The sequence below is a fragment of the Cervus elaphus genome, chromosome 6 (genome assembly GCF_910594005.1).
Source record: "Cervus elaphus chromosome 6, mCerEla1.1, whole genome shotgun sequence".
Taxonomy (NCBI): Eukaryota; Metazoa; Chordata; class Mammalia; order Artiodactyla; family Cervidae; genus Cervus; species Cervus elaphus.
This window is the reverse complement of record NC_057820.1, coordinates 1,378,554-1,396,908: the sequence shown is the minus strand read 5'-3', so window position 1 is coordinate 1,396,908 and position 18,355 is coordinate 1,378,554. Positions and strand designations below refer to the sequence as shown.

Below are 18,355 nucleotides of genomic sequence, written 5' to 3'. Positions count from 1 at the left end.
CCTGCAGACCACGGGCCTCCCCTTCCTAGGAGCCGGCTGCCGGCACCCCAATATCAGAGCTGCCTGCCTGGACATCCCCTGGAGATGAAGGTGGGGTCGAGGTGGAAGCCATCCCCCTGCCATCCTGGGTCTCTTTGCCAGGCGGGAGGTCTTGCTGCCAGCCTGACTTGGCCCCTGGGGCTGGGTCACGACCCCGAGGACAGCGGGACCCTCAGGGTGTCCCGGGCCGGCCCGCTGAGCTTTGCCGGAGCCTCAGCCGCCTCCATGTCAAGCGCCCCTCGTGCACAGCGGCCACTGGCTCTCAGGGCAGCCCTGGGAGAAGCCCTGGAACCCAGCCTCGGTGTCCCTGGAACGCCCTGCTGTGCAGGTGGGGGTGTGAGGCCAGCGAGGCGGCTCCCTGAGGTCTGTGGGCAGGTGCCCCCCACCTGTGGGAGAGGATCTGGAGGGACCCGTGGGGACTCGAGTTCCTCCTCCCTTCCCCCCCCCCCCCCCCCGCCTCGTCCCGGCAGAAGCAGTACTCCAGCCTCTTGTACTGGGTGAGTCCCTGGGGGCACCTCTAGGCGAGACAAGAACCCTGCCGGGAACACAGCTGGGGCCTTGAGCCACCAGCACTTGGTCTTGAATGTAAATGCGGGTATCTGAACTCCAAATATTACTGTGAGTTTAAATCACCACCACTTTTTTTTTTAATTCTTAATTTTTTTGGTTGAGCCACACAGCATGTGGCATCTTAGTTCCCCGACTAGAGACTGAACCTGCACCCCCGGCGTGGGAAGTGTGGTCCTAACCACAGGACCACTGGGAAGGTGTTCCACCTTTTACTGAGGGCATGAACGCTCAGGGGATTAGCACCCAGGTCCTCCCCTGGCCTGTCTCACAGACAGGAAGCCGGGTCTCAGGCAGGGCACCTGCCTTTCTCAGGTCACCTGCTGGAAGGTGCTGCCCTGTGACCCGACCCTAGCCCTCTGGGAAGCCTCCACCGCCGCATGCCTTGAGCCCACTCCAGGCCCGGTTTACAGCCAGCCCCCCACACCCCCCACCCAGGCGGGCCACCTGCCCGTGCTCTCCTCGGAGGCCAGAACAGCCTCAGGAGGTCTTGCTGCCCCCATCACCTCCAGGATTAAACCTGGCTGCCTGCACTCTCCCCATCCACTCCTGTGCCTTCGGCTCAGCCCGAGCCCACCCCGGCCCCGCTCCGTCCCTCTGCGCTCCCCTGTTCACAGCTTGGTCGTGACTCTGGAAAGTCGGTCTTCCTGTCACGTTTTTATGGCTGCGATTTGGCCGCCCAGATCGGTGCTTGTCTAAGCTGGTTACTCAGGCTGGTCACTTCTCCCCTTTCCCAGCTCCTCGCCAGGCCAGGCCTGCGGGCCACACCAGCCCTGGCGGGATCTCTGCAGAACGTCAGTGGGATTATGCCTCTTGCCCATGTAGTCCGCAGTGGCTCTCACCCACTCCTTCCTCGTTGCCTCCTGCCTCCTCAGCCTGTCCTGATGCCCTTTATGGGACCCCAACCCGCGCCCCAGGCCCCTGGTGCCCCACCCCCACCTCCACCAGCTCCTGCCCGGGGTCGTCTTGGTCAGCACCTCACCCCACCCACTGGGAAGTTTGAGGACTGAGTTCCCCCCCTCTGTCATGTGATTGTCAGAGTGGTGGAGGACAAGCTGGTTCTCCTCCCACCCGCCCCAGCCCCACAGTGTAGGGCACACGGATGGTGTTCTGGCCGGGACGGGGCAGCTGGATGCAGTCACTCATCCAGACCCGCCCTCTGGCTGCCAGGCTCTCTCTCCACATGGGACATCCCCTGCCTCTGTCTCTTGCCACCTGTGTCACTTTTGTGACTGCAGGACGGAGCTTCTCACACTGTGTCACTTCCCACTCAGAGGGTGGAGTCCCGCCACCATCACCGAAAACTACATCTGAGAAGAGACGACCTTCAACATCAGACTGCAGTCTGACGCCTCTCAGAAGTTGTCCGAAACCTAAAACACATTTTAATATCAACAGGAGAAAAAAAGATTTTCATCGGAAGGACGGAAACAACAAACACAGCTGTGTTTTGGTCTGTTTAGTCCAGCTGGGTCTCAGACTTTCTCAGGGAAGAGTCATTCCCGGTTCCCTTCACCTTCTGACCCCCTGTGCTGTGTGCTTAAGTCACTCAGTCGTGTCTGACTCTCTGCCACCCCATGGACTGTATGTAGCCCACCAGCCTCTGCTGTCCACGCCGCTTCTTCAAGGCAAGAATACTGGAGTGGGTTGCCATGCCCTCCTCTTTGACTCCCTGCTGCTGCTAAGTCACTTCAGTTGTGTCCGACTCCGTGTGACCCCACAGATGTCAGCCCACCAGGCTACCCCGTCCCTGGGATTCTCCAGGCAAGAACACTGGAGTGGGTTGCCATTTCCTTCTCCACTTTGACTCCCTAAGTCCCCCTTAAAACCCCAAATGTTTTGATTGGAGGAAAGAAAGCTTGTCCTGGAAGTTAAGTGTAACACACTTGCTTTCGTAAATTCCAAATGCAACCTCAAGTACAGAAATGCCCTAATAAGTCAAGTTTCCAAGGGAAACTCTTGAGTCTGAATAGTTAAACCTATAGTATTTTCATTTGTACTCAGTGGGCTAATACCATTGTGATTTTTACTTTATAGTTTAATGTTTTTTGGCACCAGGAACATCTTTCAAACAAATGACTAAGGTCAGCAGTTCCAAGTCATGTGGGGGATTTGTGGGCCCAGGGAAGGACTCAGGAGTCACTCAGAAAAGCAAGGTTCTAGTTCAGATCAGCGAGCTGGGGTCTCACCCTCCAGTTTCCCAGGGATCTTTCTAGAGAGCAGCCCTTTTCTTTCTGCGTCTCTGCTTCGGTCTCCTCTTGAGTTCCTCCTCCCAGTCTATAAATATCCCCAAGTTCCTCCCATCTTAAAACCCTAACCCTCCCCCAGCGTTGCATCCCCACCCTCCTAGTCTCCTGTTCTGCTGCTTTCTCTTGCTCTCCCTCAATCTCTGCCTCTTCAGCAGAATTTCTTGAAGGCACTGCCTCCAAAGCCTCCACCTCCTCGGGGTAAGGCGGCCCAACGCCTCTCCCCGCCCCATCCCCACGGCTGGGTGGGGTCTTCCCGGTCTCCCCCCGCCGATGGGGGGGGTGTGTGTCTAACCCCGCCTCCCAGTTTGTCAACCGGACCCTCTCTTGCCGGGTCCAGGCCCCTGCGTTCAGGCCGGGCACCGCTCTGCGAGTTTTTTTCTCCTGTAATGCTTTTCCCAACCATTTTGGGTTCTATTGTCTTTTTAGAAGAGGAGGATCAAAAAGTAGAACAAACGAAGAATTAATAAGTAGGTTCAAGTCCAGATTAAAATTCATGGTATCTGCCCTGGAACATTATTCCTTCTCTTCTTAAACAATATTAAGAAAAGTTATCTGAAGAGATTTCTGCCCTGCCAATGTCACGTTAGACTAGGACGTTATCGAACAAGCCACCTTAGGGCCATTTGATGCTGGGGGTTGCGGAGTACTGATGGGGTCGTAATGACCAGGGCCCCAGCCTTGCTCATTGATATGTTAATTTGCAGAAGATTGGTAAGTAAAACAAAATTATTTGTGTCAGGTAGAGATGCAAACACATTCTGTCCGATACAAGTGGTAACCTCAAAGTTTTGCTTCACTGGACTGTGTGGTGTCCACCAGATTTCCTCCAACGTGGAGGTCTCATTCGAGCCCTGCTCCTCTCGCCGACTACACACCCTCCGTTTCTGGCATCCTGCTTTAAAACCCGTGCTCCATCTTGACACACACCCACTCCACGAGTCAAACAGTTTCGACTTTTTAAATAGTCCTATGTTGAAGATGGGATTGTCCGGTGAAGAGAAGGCTTGGGAACGAAGTGCTCCTGGAAAACAGCGTTCGTCACAAGAGACTAAGAGGCGAGAAGTCTCCTCGGCGACTTCGTCCACGCTCACTCCTGCGGCAGCGGACGGCAGCGCGGCCCGGGGGCCCGCGGAGGACCGGACGCCCTGGCCACCAGGCGGGCGGGCGACAGGGCGGAGCTGGCTCTGCTGCGCGCTCCCGACCTGACGAGGCTGCGACGGAACACCGGCTCCTCAGAGGAGGCGGACGGAGCTCTGCGTGCACTGCCGACCGCTTGAGGCAGAGAGCCAATCAGCTCTCTCCCTGCTGGTAGACGTCAGGCTCGGGGCCCCGCCTCTTCTGATATTGCGCCTGCGCAGGCGGTCGCCAGCGGCCGGGTCTTGGTCTTTTGCGCGCGCGCGCGGGAGCGGCCCTCCCGTGAGGCCTTGCAAGGCTGGGCGGCGGCGGCGGCGGGCTTCTGAGGGGTGCGAGCCGAGCTTCCTGAGGTGAGCGGCGCTGGACTCGCAGGTCTCTCAGGCGGGCGGTGGGACGGTGGGAGCGGCGCGGGTCAGCGGCTGCGTCTTCTTTCCGGGTGCCCCTGGGGACGTCTTTCAGGCGCGCGAGTAGTTTCCCGCGCAGCGCAGTCGCGGTCCTCAGGAGGAGGGGACTGGGGGAGTGACCGGAGAGTCTGGGGACTCCAGTGCGGTCGGGGGGCGGCCGGAGGGACGAGGGGCGCAGCGGCGGGAGACTGAGGGCTCCAATGCGGTCCAGGGGGGCGGCTGGAGGGGCCAGGGGCTCGGTGCCGGGAGAGGCGAGGGGGCGCAGCGGAAGACTGGGGACTCCAGTGCCGGCGGGGGGCCGGGCTCTAGTGGGGTCTTCCAGGCGAGGGGCACGGCCGGAAACGGGGTCTCCAGTGAGGGTGGGCTGTGGCGGGGGGCGCGGCTCCCGGGGCCCCAGGCCGCTGGGCCCTGGAGGCTCTGCTGGGACGCGAGGGGCACACTCCAGCCCCGCTGGCCGGCCGGCACCCACTTAGTTCAGTTTAGTCACTCAGTCGTGTCCGACTCTTTGCGACCCCATGGACTGCAGCACGCCAGTATTCCCTGTCCTTCAACCAACTCCCGGAGTTTACTCAGACTCGTGTCCATCGAGTTGGTGATGCCATCCAACCATCTCATTCTCTGTCTCCCCTTCTCCTCCTGCCCCCAATCCCTCCCAGCATCAGGGTCTTTTCCAATGAGTCAGCTCTTCGCATCAGGTGGCCAAAGTGTTGGAGTTTCAGCTTCAACATCAGTCCTCCCAGTGACTATTCAGCACTGATTTCCTTTAGGAATTGACCCGCTTAAGGTTTGTGCAGTTTGTTGTCGCGCCGACTGGGCCGCCTCTGTGGACGAATATTTTATTGACGCGCACCGATCGTTCATCGCTGAATGACAGAATCACAGAGTGCCGCAGATTACTGGGTCCCTCCTCTGAACCTCTTGTTCCCTTCGCTGGAGTTCGCAGCGTGGATTTTTCAGTGGTCGCTTTGCTGAAAATAACCAACGCCTGACATACCTTTATTTAAGGACTGCTCAGTCCTTTGGTTCTTTTCAGGTCGGGGGTGGTTCTTAAACCTGGTTTTCTCTGCACTAGGTTGGTCGTGTCTGACTTTGCTTCCTGCGTGAATGCGGCTGCTGACTGAGTCATTCAGGTAAATATTCAGTTGACTCTTCCTCAAACTCTGACCATATTTATTTCTGTGTTCTCGGAAAGGACAGGGAAAAGAGATTGCTTAGTCACGTGATGGCGTGGATATATTTAGATCCATCTGTTTTGAATTAAAAACTGAATTGCTGATGTATAAAATGTATCTTAAACCATGTTACCTTTGGAAAAAATAACATTTTCTTGTTAATTAGCCTTTCATTACAGTTTCAGTGTTCTGAGTAATACTCTAATTATTTCTCTTTGTCAGACTTTTCAGCTACAACTTTCTCTGGGTTAGATAGTTCCCAAATATCTTGTGACATTTATCTGTATAATACTTTAAAAGATAGAATCGCCTTATTTGTGGTCTAATACTTGGTTTTTTTTTCCCCTCTAGGATAAATTATTATAGATTCTAAAAATATTTTTGCCCCTTCTCTATGGATTTAACATAAAATTAGTTTTGTATGTAGTTGGACTTATTTTTTAAATATCAACACCATTAAAGCCTTATCAGTTACAAAATACCGGGTAGTTAAACCATGAGCTGTGGAAAAGATTTTGTGGAAACATTAAAAAAAATTGGTTATCCCAAAGCTGATAGTCTTAATGGGGAAGATTTTGACTGGTTGTTTGTTGAAAATGAACCATTTTTGAAGTGGTTTTGTGAGAATGTGAATGAACAGAACGTATTGTCTGAAGAGGAATTGGAAGCTTTTGGCATTCTTCAAAAATCAGGCAAGCCCATCCTAGAAGGAGCAGCATTGGATGAAGTTCTTAAAACTTGTAAAGCTTCTGATTTGAAGACACCCACATTGAATGACAAAGAGCTAGAGAAATTAGAGGATGAGATTCAAACTCTGCAGAAATTAAAGAACCTAAAAATTCAGCGACGTAATAAATGCCAGTTGATGGCTTCAGTAACTAGTCACAAATCTCTGAGGTTAAAGGCTAAAGAAGAAGAAACCAATAAAAAGCTGAAACAGAGTCAAGGAATTCTAAATGCTACAAATACTAAGATCAGTAATGAACTTCACACTCTTACTGATGGAGTTGCCAAGTTAATGACGTTTTTCAGACGATCTAATTTGGGTCAAGGAACAAATCCACTGGTGTTTTTATCTCAGCTTTCATTGCAAAACTATCTAAGCCAAGAAGAGCAAAGTACGGCAGCATTAACCTTATATACCAAAAAACAGTTCTTTCAGGGTATACATGAAGTAGTCGAAAGTTCAAATGAAGAAAATTTTCAACTTTTAGATATGCAGGCACCATCTGTTTGTGATAATCAAGAAGTTCTTGAGGAGAGCCGGCTAGAAATGGCTAGGCTGCAGCTGGCATACATTTGTGCTCAACATCAGTTAATTCACTTGAAAGCAAATAATTTGAGCCTGAAGTCAAGTATAAAGTGGGCAGAGGAGAATCTTCATAGCCTCACTAGCAAGGTAAGTATGAGAAATGAGACTGAATTCATATTTAAGTTGTTGTTAATTATGAAATAATATTGGGAGATCCCCTGGAGAAGGGAATGGCAACCCACTCCAGTGTTCTTGCCTGGAGAATTCCATAGGAGGAGCTGGTGGGCTATAGTCTATGGAGTTGCAAAGAGTCGGACAGGACTGAGCGACTAACACACGCTGATAGTAAAGTATTTTAGAAAGGGGGATGTAATAAGTAATTACATTTTCTTTTTCTTACTTTCTGTTCACTGTTTAGTTATGGTATGTGTTATTGTTTCACACAAATAGATCTTAGTGGAGGGCAGAAATAGTAGTTATAACCCAACCACCTTATCTAGCTCACTTTCAAAAGTACTTGCATTCTTTGTTGGTTCATACACAGATAAGGCTGACATTGCCTTTTTTATGATTAATGAGTAAAGAGCCTTATTGCTGTTATGCCTTATTTGCTCTGACCAGAGGATGGTGCTAACGAAATTAGAAATCCAGTTCAGTGGATTGAAACTCTTGATTATTTTTTAAGAATGTACAGATGTATTAAAGATATCTACCTGCACTCCTGGGTAGCTTGCTTTCCTGGTCATGTAACCAGTAGATAGTTGAGTAAAAAGAACAGTTTTTCTGAAGCTAAATACCGATAATTGTCACAAACTTCAGAATGTTGTATGAAGTCCTGTCATTCTGTAGAGGTTCTAAAGTCAAGAAGGAAGGTGGGAGAAGAGCTCCTGAGATTATTTTAAGAAAAGCATAAATAGCATATATTAGCGTTTGGTAAGCAGTGTCATAAAGGGTGATTTTTTTTTTTAAGACAAATCTGACAAGATCTCTGTTTTGGTAGCCATTTATGTGTATAGTAGTTTACATAGTAGTAATAGCATTAAAATTTAGCAATTCATAATGGCTTTACCCTTGGTTTCATCTTCACTGTGCCATGTTAAACTGTGATTTTGGCTTTTGTTAATTTGAAACCAGTTTCTATTAGTGTGTTATCTCATAAACTAAGATGGAAAGTGAAAATAATTTTAAAACTATTCCTACTTTGTATTTACAATTTGAAATGTAATTGTTTTGTTTGTGTAGGCTCTTGGCAAAGATAATTTGGATGCTAAAATTTCTAGCTTGAACAGTGAAATTCTGAAACTTGAAGAACAAATCACTCATATAAAAGACAAAATTTTGCCTGCTGTGGTAAAAGAGAATGCCCAGTTATTGAATATGCCAGTTGTAAAGGGAGATTTTGATCGACAGATTGCTAAACAAGACTATTACACAGCAAGACAAGAGTTCGTTTTAAATCAGTTGATAAAGCAAAAGGCATCATTTGATCTTCTTCATTTATCATATGAAATTGAATTGAGAAAGCATTGGGACATATATCGTCAGCTGGAAAACTTGGTTCACCTACTTAATCAAAGTAATTTGATGTTCCACCAACGATTAGAAATGCTAACAGACCCATCAGTATCTCAGCAGATAAATCCACGGAATACCATTGATACCAAGGATTCTTCTACTCATAGGTAGGTTTCTTTGTTTCTTTAGTGAGTAATTATTTTTCTATTTGTTTTTGTAAAGTACTAGAATTTGAACTAAGGTTTGTGAAAGTTTAAAAGTTCTTTGCACTTCATTTTTGGCTTTTGGATTCTTCTGCCTTTCTGTTACATGGGTCTATGTTTCTTTTAGTTTTTTTTCCAATTCCTCAGTTAATTTTATTTTTTTTTTAATTTTTTAAAATTGAGGGCTAACCTTTTGCATTTATGTTAGATCTAGAAGTAGCTGGTTTAGAGATGAGGTGGATGGTTTGGAGAATTGAAAATATACAATACAAGACCTTTATTCATGTTTGGATGCTATTATTTAGATGCTTTTAGGTTTGGGGCAGGAGGCTAACTCCAGCAGGAAGTTTGAATACAGCTTGGTGTATAGCAAGTATTGCTGAGCAGAGAATTGATTACATTTGGAGAAGGCAGCGGTAGAGAGGAGACAAGACTTCATTTTTGCATCTGGTCAGGTGAATCAGTAAGAATGACTGCTAGCTTCTGGTCTCTTCTGGATGTCTGAGCAATTAATGGTATGGAGATACTGAAATTGAGTGGCTAAAGTAGTAAAAGGACTCAAAAATCTGGATTCTACTGCTGCTTTTTCTCTAGACTAGAAGAAAAACATCTGATACTTTTTATTCTTATTAATGAAATGAAGGGCATGGATAGAGCTATGTCATTGCACAGTTTTAGAAGGTGTCATTGACATCATGATTCTGTGTCAATGGTGCCCCCTGAAATTGTGTAGTCACATTGCACAAGAACAGAATTAGCCTTGGACTTGAATTGGTTTGAGGCTTCCTTGGGGCTGAGATGGTAAAGAATCTGCCTGCAGTGCAGGAGACCTGGGTTCGATCCCTGGGTCCAGAAAATCCCTTGGAGATGGGAATGGCTTCCCACTCCCATATTCTTGCCTGGTGAATTCCATGGACAGAGGAACTTGGCAGGCTACTGTGCATGGAGTCACGAAGAGTTGGACACAACTGAGCGACTTAACACTTTAACTACTTTCCATTTCGAACCAGTTTTAGGAAGACCTAAGAAAAAGAGCAGATACTTTTTGTCATATATGTGTAGAAGGTGCTGCCTCACATTTTCCTTTTGTACTGTAGGATTTTTCTGCCATTAATGTTTGAAGTATTAAAATAGCCTCATTAGAAATTTAATTTGTCAAGAAAATGTGGACATGACTGGAGTAGCAAGTTTACTATTAATATTTATGTAGCTTGTATTTTCAATTTTTCTCTTTTAAGTCTACCACAGTCCTTTAAAATTAGGTAGATGTTAAGATGTGAAAATTAAATCTCAAAGATTGATTTGACTTACGTCTTACATGACAGCCAGAACTCAGACCTAAGTCTTCTGTTTCAAGTTCTTTGTGGTTTCTCTACATCATAGTTGTGTTCTGTGAAGGAAGTGTTTTCTAGGGTGGTCTCTCTGAAATGTTACTTTAATTGAAGTAGGTTAATGGCAGTTAAAGTCAAAAAGAATTTTATGTCTAAAACTTGGAAGAAAGGAAAACTGGGGATTCAGATAGAATAATTAGAATATGTATTTCTGTAATGAGATAGTATTGTAGTTGGAAAGTTTTTAATTGTTTGATTAATATTTACAAATTGTTAGCTTTCCCCAAAGATGTCCCAATATAGTGGGTTATAATTTTGAAAACTATACTGACTTAAGAATTTTTTCTAATTTTTATTTCCACATTTGAGGCTTTATCAACTTTTAGAAGGAGAGAATAAGAAAAAAGAATTGTTTATAACCCATGGAAACCTGGAAGAAGTAGCTGAGAAGTTAAAACAGGATGTTTCTTTGGTACAAGAGCAGTTGGCAGTATCTACTCAAGAACATTCTTCCTTTCTGTCCAAACTAAACAATGATGTGAACATGCTTTGTGAAGCTTTGTATCAAGGAGGAAATCAGCTTTTGCTTAGTGATCAGGTAGGTGCTTACGATGATAATTAAAAATGCTTAAAAAAAATAATGTTCATTGTAAAAGATACTAAAGAAAATGTTAACATGAAGAACATATCACCCCGTTTCTCTGATAGTAGCATTTTTATATCTCATATTTATTCACATATAAATATATTTTTCAAATAGTTTTGGTCAAAGTTTTTAAAATTTATTAAATATTTCAGATATGAAAGGATAGTAATGTTTATGGTAAGAATGAAGAAAAAAAAACCATGCCTGTAGTTTTTTCACCTATTTTAACACATGGAGGATTGCTCTTATATCTTTAAAATTCTGTGTACCCTTAGTAATATCATGATCCTTCTAATAGCATTTCCCTCTCGTTTTTTAGGGAGGAACTACTATGCTAAGTTTTGTCATTTGCTTTCTTATATTTGTAATACAGACTGTGTTATTTAGTTTTGTATGTTTCTGAACTTTATATAGATTTTATTATGTATATTTTTCAGTAACTTGCTTGTTTCTTAATATGATTTTGGGTTTCATCCATGTGGATATTTGTAAAACTTAGCTCATTTATAGTAGTTCATTTATAGTTTTCTCTTTTGTATAGTTGGTATTCCCTTATGTGAAATTCCACAATTTAATTACCTGTTCTGTTGACAAGACGTTTAGATTATTTCCAGTTTTTGCTGTTGTAGATCATACAGCTATGGATAGCCTTGTTGCATGTCTTATAGATGCATGTCTCTCTCTCTCTGTCACCTCACATAGGAGTGGAATTGCTGAATAACAGGTTCTGTTTTACATTATACAGCAAACTGATTTTAGAACTGGTTGTACCATATTGTACCAGCAGTGTTTTAAGAGATGCTCTTTTACCATATTTTTTTCATCACAGAGTGCTATTTGCATTTATAATTTTTTCTCACTCTGCATAGATATAAAATAGCATCCTGTTGAGGTTATAATTTGCATTTCTCTGATGATCATGGAGGTTGAGTCCCTTTTGGGTAGGAGCTCTTTTACATATTTCCAATGCCAGTCATTTGTCAGTGGTGTGTGTTGCATATGTTTGCTCCCTATGTGTGTCTTTTTTTTTTTTTTTATTGTTACCTGTTAGTTTGTTTTTGGCTTTTTTTTTTTTTTTTTAAGATTTCAATTTTGATGTAATTTATCACTCTTATGGTTTGCCGTTTTTTATATCTTGTGAAAGTTTGCCCTTAACATAGTAATGACAGTCCCTTTTACTTTATCTGAAACGTTTATGATGTTCTAGTTCAGTTCTTTAATCCACCAGGAGTTTATGACATGAGAAGTAGAATTCTAATTTTATTCTTATTTTTTCCCCATGAATAACCAAATTGTCCCATTACCACTTATTGAGGCATCCAAATTTAAAATCAGTATCTTTCTGGTGAAAGGACCCTCATACATTAAAATACATAAAAGACCCTCCTTAAATGTCTTTTGCCTTCATGTATATTCGCTTAGATATTAAGAGCACTACCAGTTCTGAACCATAAGCTGGGTTCAAAGTCTGTTTTGGAGGACGAGATGGTTGGATGGCATCACCGACTCAATGGACATGAGTTTGAGTAAGCTCTGGGAGATGGTGAAGGACAGGGAAGCCTGGCATGCTTCAGTCGTTTGGGTTGCAAGGAATTTGACATGACTGAGTGAACAACAACAGATGATTCCTGTCTGGACTGTGATTCTAACCAAGGGCTCTTCCTGCTCTGGCCATCCTGATCTTATGATTTTTTGGTGTCCTTAGCTTATTACAAAGACAGTCTGCTGTTTGACTTCCTTTCTTCTATGGACCTTGCACTTTACCACTCATCTTGTCAGTCTCAGGAATCATGGATTCTGTTTTTTCAAGATTAGCGATTGAGTAAAGCAGCTTCTGGGCGCTCTTACCAGTCTGCATTGTTTTATGGATTTGTAGTCTTTTGAAGTCTTATTATCTCTTTGTTGCTTTTAGGAAGCCTTGGGGTTTTGTTTGTTGTTGTTGTTGTGGTTGGCTGGGTCTTCTGTGGTGCGTGGGCTTTCCCTAGTTGCGGTGAGCAGAGGCTCTTTAGTTGTGGCATGGACTTTCTAGTTGCCCCATGGCGTGTGGGATCTTAGTTCCCTGACCAGGCAACACAGAATCTGCGTCCCCTGCATTGTAAGGCAGGTTTTTTAATCACTGCATCACCAGCAAAGTCCTAGGAAGATTTTGTTTTGTTTGACTCTTTAAAATACTTCATTTCACTTTTTACATTTTTTCCTATGGGAGAATTGATCTGAATAACTAGCTTATCTTTTCTTGAAATAAGACAGCTTATGATTAGTTTTTTAAATAATTTTTTATTATAAAATATTCAAAATGTAAAATTTATAATTTTAACCATTTTAATGTGTGCAATTATGATGATATTAAGAACATTTGCAGTGTCATGCAGCCATGTCACCATTTACTTCCAGAACTTTTTTCTCATCCCACATGGGCTAAACTCTGTGCCTGTTAAATATTAATTCTCCATTCCTTCTTTTCCCCATCCCTGGTAATCTCTATTCCATTTTCTGTCTCTATAAATTTGCCTACTATAGGTATCTTATAAAAGTAGAATCATATAATAATATTTGTCCTTTTGTCTTTGGCTTATCTCAGCATAATATCCTTAAGTATCATCCATATTGCATCAGGTGTGAAAATTTTATTCCTTTTTGGTGCTGAATATTCTATTGTGTGTATATACCACATTTTATCTGTTCATCTGTATTTTATCATCACATTTTATGTTTATCTGTTCATCTGTTCATAGACACTTGAGTTGTTTACACCTTTTATCTGTTGTATATAATGCTGCTATGAGTGGTGGTGTACAAGTATTTGAGTCCCTGTTTTCATTCCTTTTGGGTATATGCCTACGAGTGAATGCTGAATCATGGTAAGCCTGTGTTTAACTTTTAGAGAATCTTGACATTACCCAGCAACTGTACCAGGGTTCTAGTTTCTACATGTCCTCACCTATACTTGTTATTTTCTCTTTTAAAAAAGTATGTATAATTTTGATGAAAATAAATTCTAGTGTCTTCTTAAGACTTTATATTTTACAATGTGCTTTGTTGTCCACAAGTGACAGATCTTTCAGAAACAGACAACAAAGACATGAGAGAAAATATATTACAATTTTTCAACAAGAAGTAAATTGCCTAAACACCGTCAAGTGATCATATAGCAATTTGACATTCCATTGCATTGAAGTATTGGCTTAAGTATTACATAAAGAAGAATGCATTTCTTTTTTTTTTTAGAAGAATGCATTTCTTATTAAAATTTAATCTTTAAAATTTAAAAAAAAAAAAAAAGTATGTAGTAGTCATCCTCATGGATATGAAGTGATATTTGTGATTAGTTTTTTAAAGTCTATTACTCATTCTGTCTTCTTGATCTTTTAAATAATTATGTAAAAATCCTATGATTGTGGATTTGAAAATTTCTCATTGTAGTTCTGTCAGTGTTTTATTTATATTTGAGTCTATTTTATAAGTTACATCCAAGTTTAAAATTGCAGTGAATTATTATTCTGGTAGATGTAAATTGCAGTGATTTAACTGTTTAGCCATTATCTAATGACCCTGTATTGTGCTTTTTGTCTTAATTTTCTTTTGTCCGATATTAATATTCCTATGCTATTTTTCTTTTGGTTAGTATTTGCAAAGTAGATGCTTTTTTCCTTTACTTCTGTATCTTTTATATTGTCCTTTTATTTAGCATTATGAAATAGAACATTTCCATGCTACAATAATTTTAATTTTTAATGTTTATAATACTCTATTGACTTAATTACTGTGTCATAATTTCTGTAACTAGTCCACCATTTGGATGAACTCTTAGAGATATTATAGAATTACGAGGTTTCTTGGGTTATACACATTATTTTTTAGCTTTTAATACTGCTATATTGCTTTTCAAAGGAGCTTACCTACTTCAGATGTCACCAGCTATTTGAATGTCTACTAGACACCATTTATCATACAATATACCATAATTTCAGGAGTTTCTAAGAAAGAAAAAGCTTTTTCATTTATACTGACCCAGTACTTTCTTATTTAGAATTTTTATTTCATACCTATTAGGTATCTTTTAGGTATGGTAGACATAGGTTTTTATCATATCCCTTAGGAATATACATTAAAAGGAAAAAGCCAGTTAAAATGATTAAGGTATTCCTGAAACTCCACATTCAGTGTCCCTTTCTATGTTATTTCTTGACTCAAAGTATTTTTTGGTGTTTTTCCACACTGTACATAAACAGTGTTGGTGATAGCAAAAAACTTACTATTCAGTTGGTAAGTCATTTCTGACTCTGCAACCCCGTGGACTACAGCACACCAGGCTCCTCTGGCTCTTAGCTGTCTCCTGGAATTTGCTTAAATTCATGTCCATTGAGTCAGTGATGCTATCCAACCATCTCATTCTCTGTCTCCCACTTCTCCTGCCCTTAATCTTTCCAGCATCAGGGTCTTTTCCAGTGAGTCGGCTCTTCACATCAGGTGGCCAGAGTATAGGAGCTATAGTTTCAGCATCAATCCTTCCAATGAATATTCACAGTTGATTTCCTTTAGGATTGACTTGTTCAATCTCCTTGCTATCCAAGGACTCTCAAGAGTCTTCTCCAGCACCTCAATTTGAAAGCATCAATTCTTCGACACTCAGCATTCTTTATGGTCCAACTCTCACATCTGTACATGACTACTGGAAAAACCATAGCTTTGACTATGTAGACTTTGATCGGCCACGTGATGTCTCTGCTTTTTAATGTGCTCTCTAGGTTTGTCATAGCTTTCCTTCCAAGGAGCAAGAGTCTTTCCATTTCTTGGCTGCGGTCACCATCTGCAGTGTTTTTGGAACCCAAGAAAATAAAATCTGTCAATTTCCATTTTTTCCTCTTCTATTTGCCATGAAGTGATGGGGGCTTATGCCCTTATCTTAGTTTTTTGAATATTGAGTTTTAAGCCAGCTTTTTCACTCTCCTCTTTCACCCTTATCAAGAGGCTCTTTGGTTTCTCTTTACTTTGACTGACAAAATATGGTCCACTGGAAATGGGAATGACAAACCACTCCAGTATTCTTGCCCCATGAACAGTATGAAAAGGCAACTAAATGACCTAATTTTAAAATGGGCTAAGGACTTGAATAGACTTTTCTCAAGAAGATATACAAATGGCCAACAGGTTTATGAGTAGTTGCTCGACATCACTAATTATCAGAGAAATGCAAAGCAAAGCCACAGTTGAGATATCGCCTTACACCTGTTATGACTATTATCAAAAAACCAAAAGAGTAGTGTTGGTGAGGATGTGGGGACATTGGAACCCTGGTACGTTTTTGGTGGGAATGCAAAATGATGAAGCTACTGTGGAAAACAGTATGGAATTTCCTTGAAGAATTTAAAAATAGAACTACTATATGATCCTGTAATCCTCCTCCTGGGTATGCATCCAGAGGAAATAAAAATAGGATATTAAAGAGATATCTCTGCTCACATGTTCATTGCAGCCCTACTTGTAATAGCTAAGCTGTAGAAAAAAACAAAAGTCCATCTGTGGCAGAATAAAAAAAGAAAATATAGTAGTTTATACATACAGTGAAATATTATTCAGCCTTAAAAAACAACTGCAAAATACCACAACATGAATGAACCTTGGGGAGATTATGGTAAGTGAAAATAAGCTAGTCCCAAGAAACAGTGCATGATTCCACTTACTGTGGGCTATCTAAAATTGACTCATTGGAAGCACAGAGTACATTGGTGGTTGCCAGTGATGGAGAGTTGTTAATCAGTAGGTATCAGGTTCACTTAAGGCAACATGAACACGTTCTAGCAGTCTGCTACATAACGTTGTGCTAGTAGGTAACAGTGCAGTGTTGTGCCCTTGAGTTTGTTAAGAGGGGAGATCTCATGTTATGTGTTCTTAACCACAATAAGGATTGGAAAAAAAACTGGTGCTGGAATCCCCTGGTGTTCAGTGGTTAGGACTCCGTGCTTCCAGTGCAGGGGCATGGCTCTGATCCCTGGTTAGGGAACTAAGACCCTGCAAGTCTTACAGTGTGGGGTATTATATGTGTGATAAAGTGCTGCTTACAAATGTCTGGTCAATAACAGTTACAGGATGCTCTTAATTACACAGTGCATATTGATTTCCGTTATATTGAAGTGTGAAAGAATCCATTCTAGAATCCCTAAAATATGGTGATTTTACTGTAATGTCATTGGGTATCATTATTTTACGTTTTTTCCTAGCCCAGTGAGATACAAAATGTCATCCATATGAATTTTAACTTGGATTTTTGTTAATGAAGTTGAATATTTTTACGTATTTGTAGTATTATTTTAGTAACTATTAAGATCTTTAGTATTGAAATTAAAGGTGAGATGTTTCTCATTGTTTTCCAGTTTACAGGGTTTTTCCTCAGAGGCCACTTACTGTGGCTACTACTTGATTTTTTTTTCTTAATGTAGTTTAAGAAGTACTGCTCTTTGGAGCTGGCATTTATGACATGTGTAAAGCTAGTACTCTTGAACTTGTGCATTAGAATCACCAGGGAGCCTGTTGAAATGTGGCTTCTGACTTTGTTGCAGAGTGATTTAGTGTGGAGTGAGGTAGCTATTCATAGCAAGCACCAGGTGATTACCATACTGGGGATCATTCTGAGAAGTGGTCGAAGGTTGAGGGGTAGTTATAGCTACAGATTGTCTGAGAACTTCTTTGATAATACTGGCTGAGAAATTTTAGGAGTAGAAAGCATGGTTAGAAAACCTAAGCTGCTTTTAATGTTAAGAAGTGAGGAATTTCAATTATTAAATGTGAGGGGTCCAGAATGTCTAGGTTTTTGAGAAGAATTACATGGTAAATCAGGATTGTTAAATGTTACATGTAATTCCATCTTCTATAACAGTGTAAAAAAAGAAAAATCCAGATTAAGACAATTATTTTTATTGATAATTGCTTCATTTCAAGGTTTTCTCAGTACCTCTGATGTCTGGAGTAAACAGGTTAGGCTAAAACAAGGTTTGATTACTTTGGCAGAATGATAAGTTCCAAGGAGGAAATGGTGTTCTTTTTTTTTTTTTTTTTGGTGTTCATTTTTATAGCTGTAGACTCTAAAACAGTGCATGGTGTATAGGTAGGCATTCAGAATACTTGTTGAATGTATAAATATGCACAACAGTTTACATATCAAATACCCTTCAGGGAGTATGAATTTGCTTTGAATCACTTAAACTTGCCTACAGAAGTTGTTTCAATGGATCTTACATAGACTTTTTATTAATCCTGCTATGGATTTTTAATTGAGGTTCATTTATTTTTGAGGTTGTGGGAATAATCATTATATCATTTAGATTCTTCCTATGTAAATTACATTTAAGATTTATGATTGGTGTTATGAATAGAGATTTTGAATTAAAAAGCATTATTATTTTCCTTTTAGGAGCTAACGGAGCAGTTTCATCAAGTTGAATCTCAGCTAAATAAACTAAATCATCATCTTACTGATATTTTTGCTGATGTGAAGACAAAAAGAAAACTTTTGGCATCTGATAAGCTGCATCAAGTGGAAAGAGAATTCTATGTATATTTTTTAAAAGATGAAGATTATCTGAAAAATATTGTGGAGAATTTAGAAAACCAATCAAAGATTAAGACCACTGGTCTTGAAGACTGAAAATTGCCAAAAATGAAATCTTCACTGCATGTGCTTTGCATATTAGGAGAATACAGATAATAAACACCATGAAAATGTTAAGTTCGAGGTCAATGAACCATTTCATTTAATGAATTTTGAGTATTATATAATTTGGTTTATTTCTTATGTGTTTGTTCAGAGTACCAGTGCTTTTTATAACTTGAGAATTTGCTTTGT

At 41.6% G+C, this 18,355-nt stretch overlaps 1 protein-coding gene across 1 annotated transcript; it reads left to right on the top strand.

The window, feature by feature from the left end:
• Positions 1-4,255: 4,255 nt before the first annotated feature.
• On the top strand, positions 4,256-18,238 carry HAUS3 (HAUS augmin like complex subunit 3). Its single transcript, XM_043905981.1, has 6 exons — positions 4,256-4,339; positions 5,466-5,523; positions 5,917-6,964; positions 8,060-8,499; positions 10,236-10,464; positions 17,924-18,238. The coding sequence occupies exons 3-6, from the start codon at positions 6,062-6,064 to the stop codon at positions 18,155-18,157; spliced, it is 1,806 nt and encodes a 601-aa protein (XP_043761916.1). The 5' UTR covers positions 4,256-4,339; positions 5,466-5,523; positions 5,917-6,061; the 3' UTR covers positions 18,158-18,238.
• The last annotated feature ends 117 nt before the right edge of the window (positions 18,239-18,355 follow it).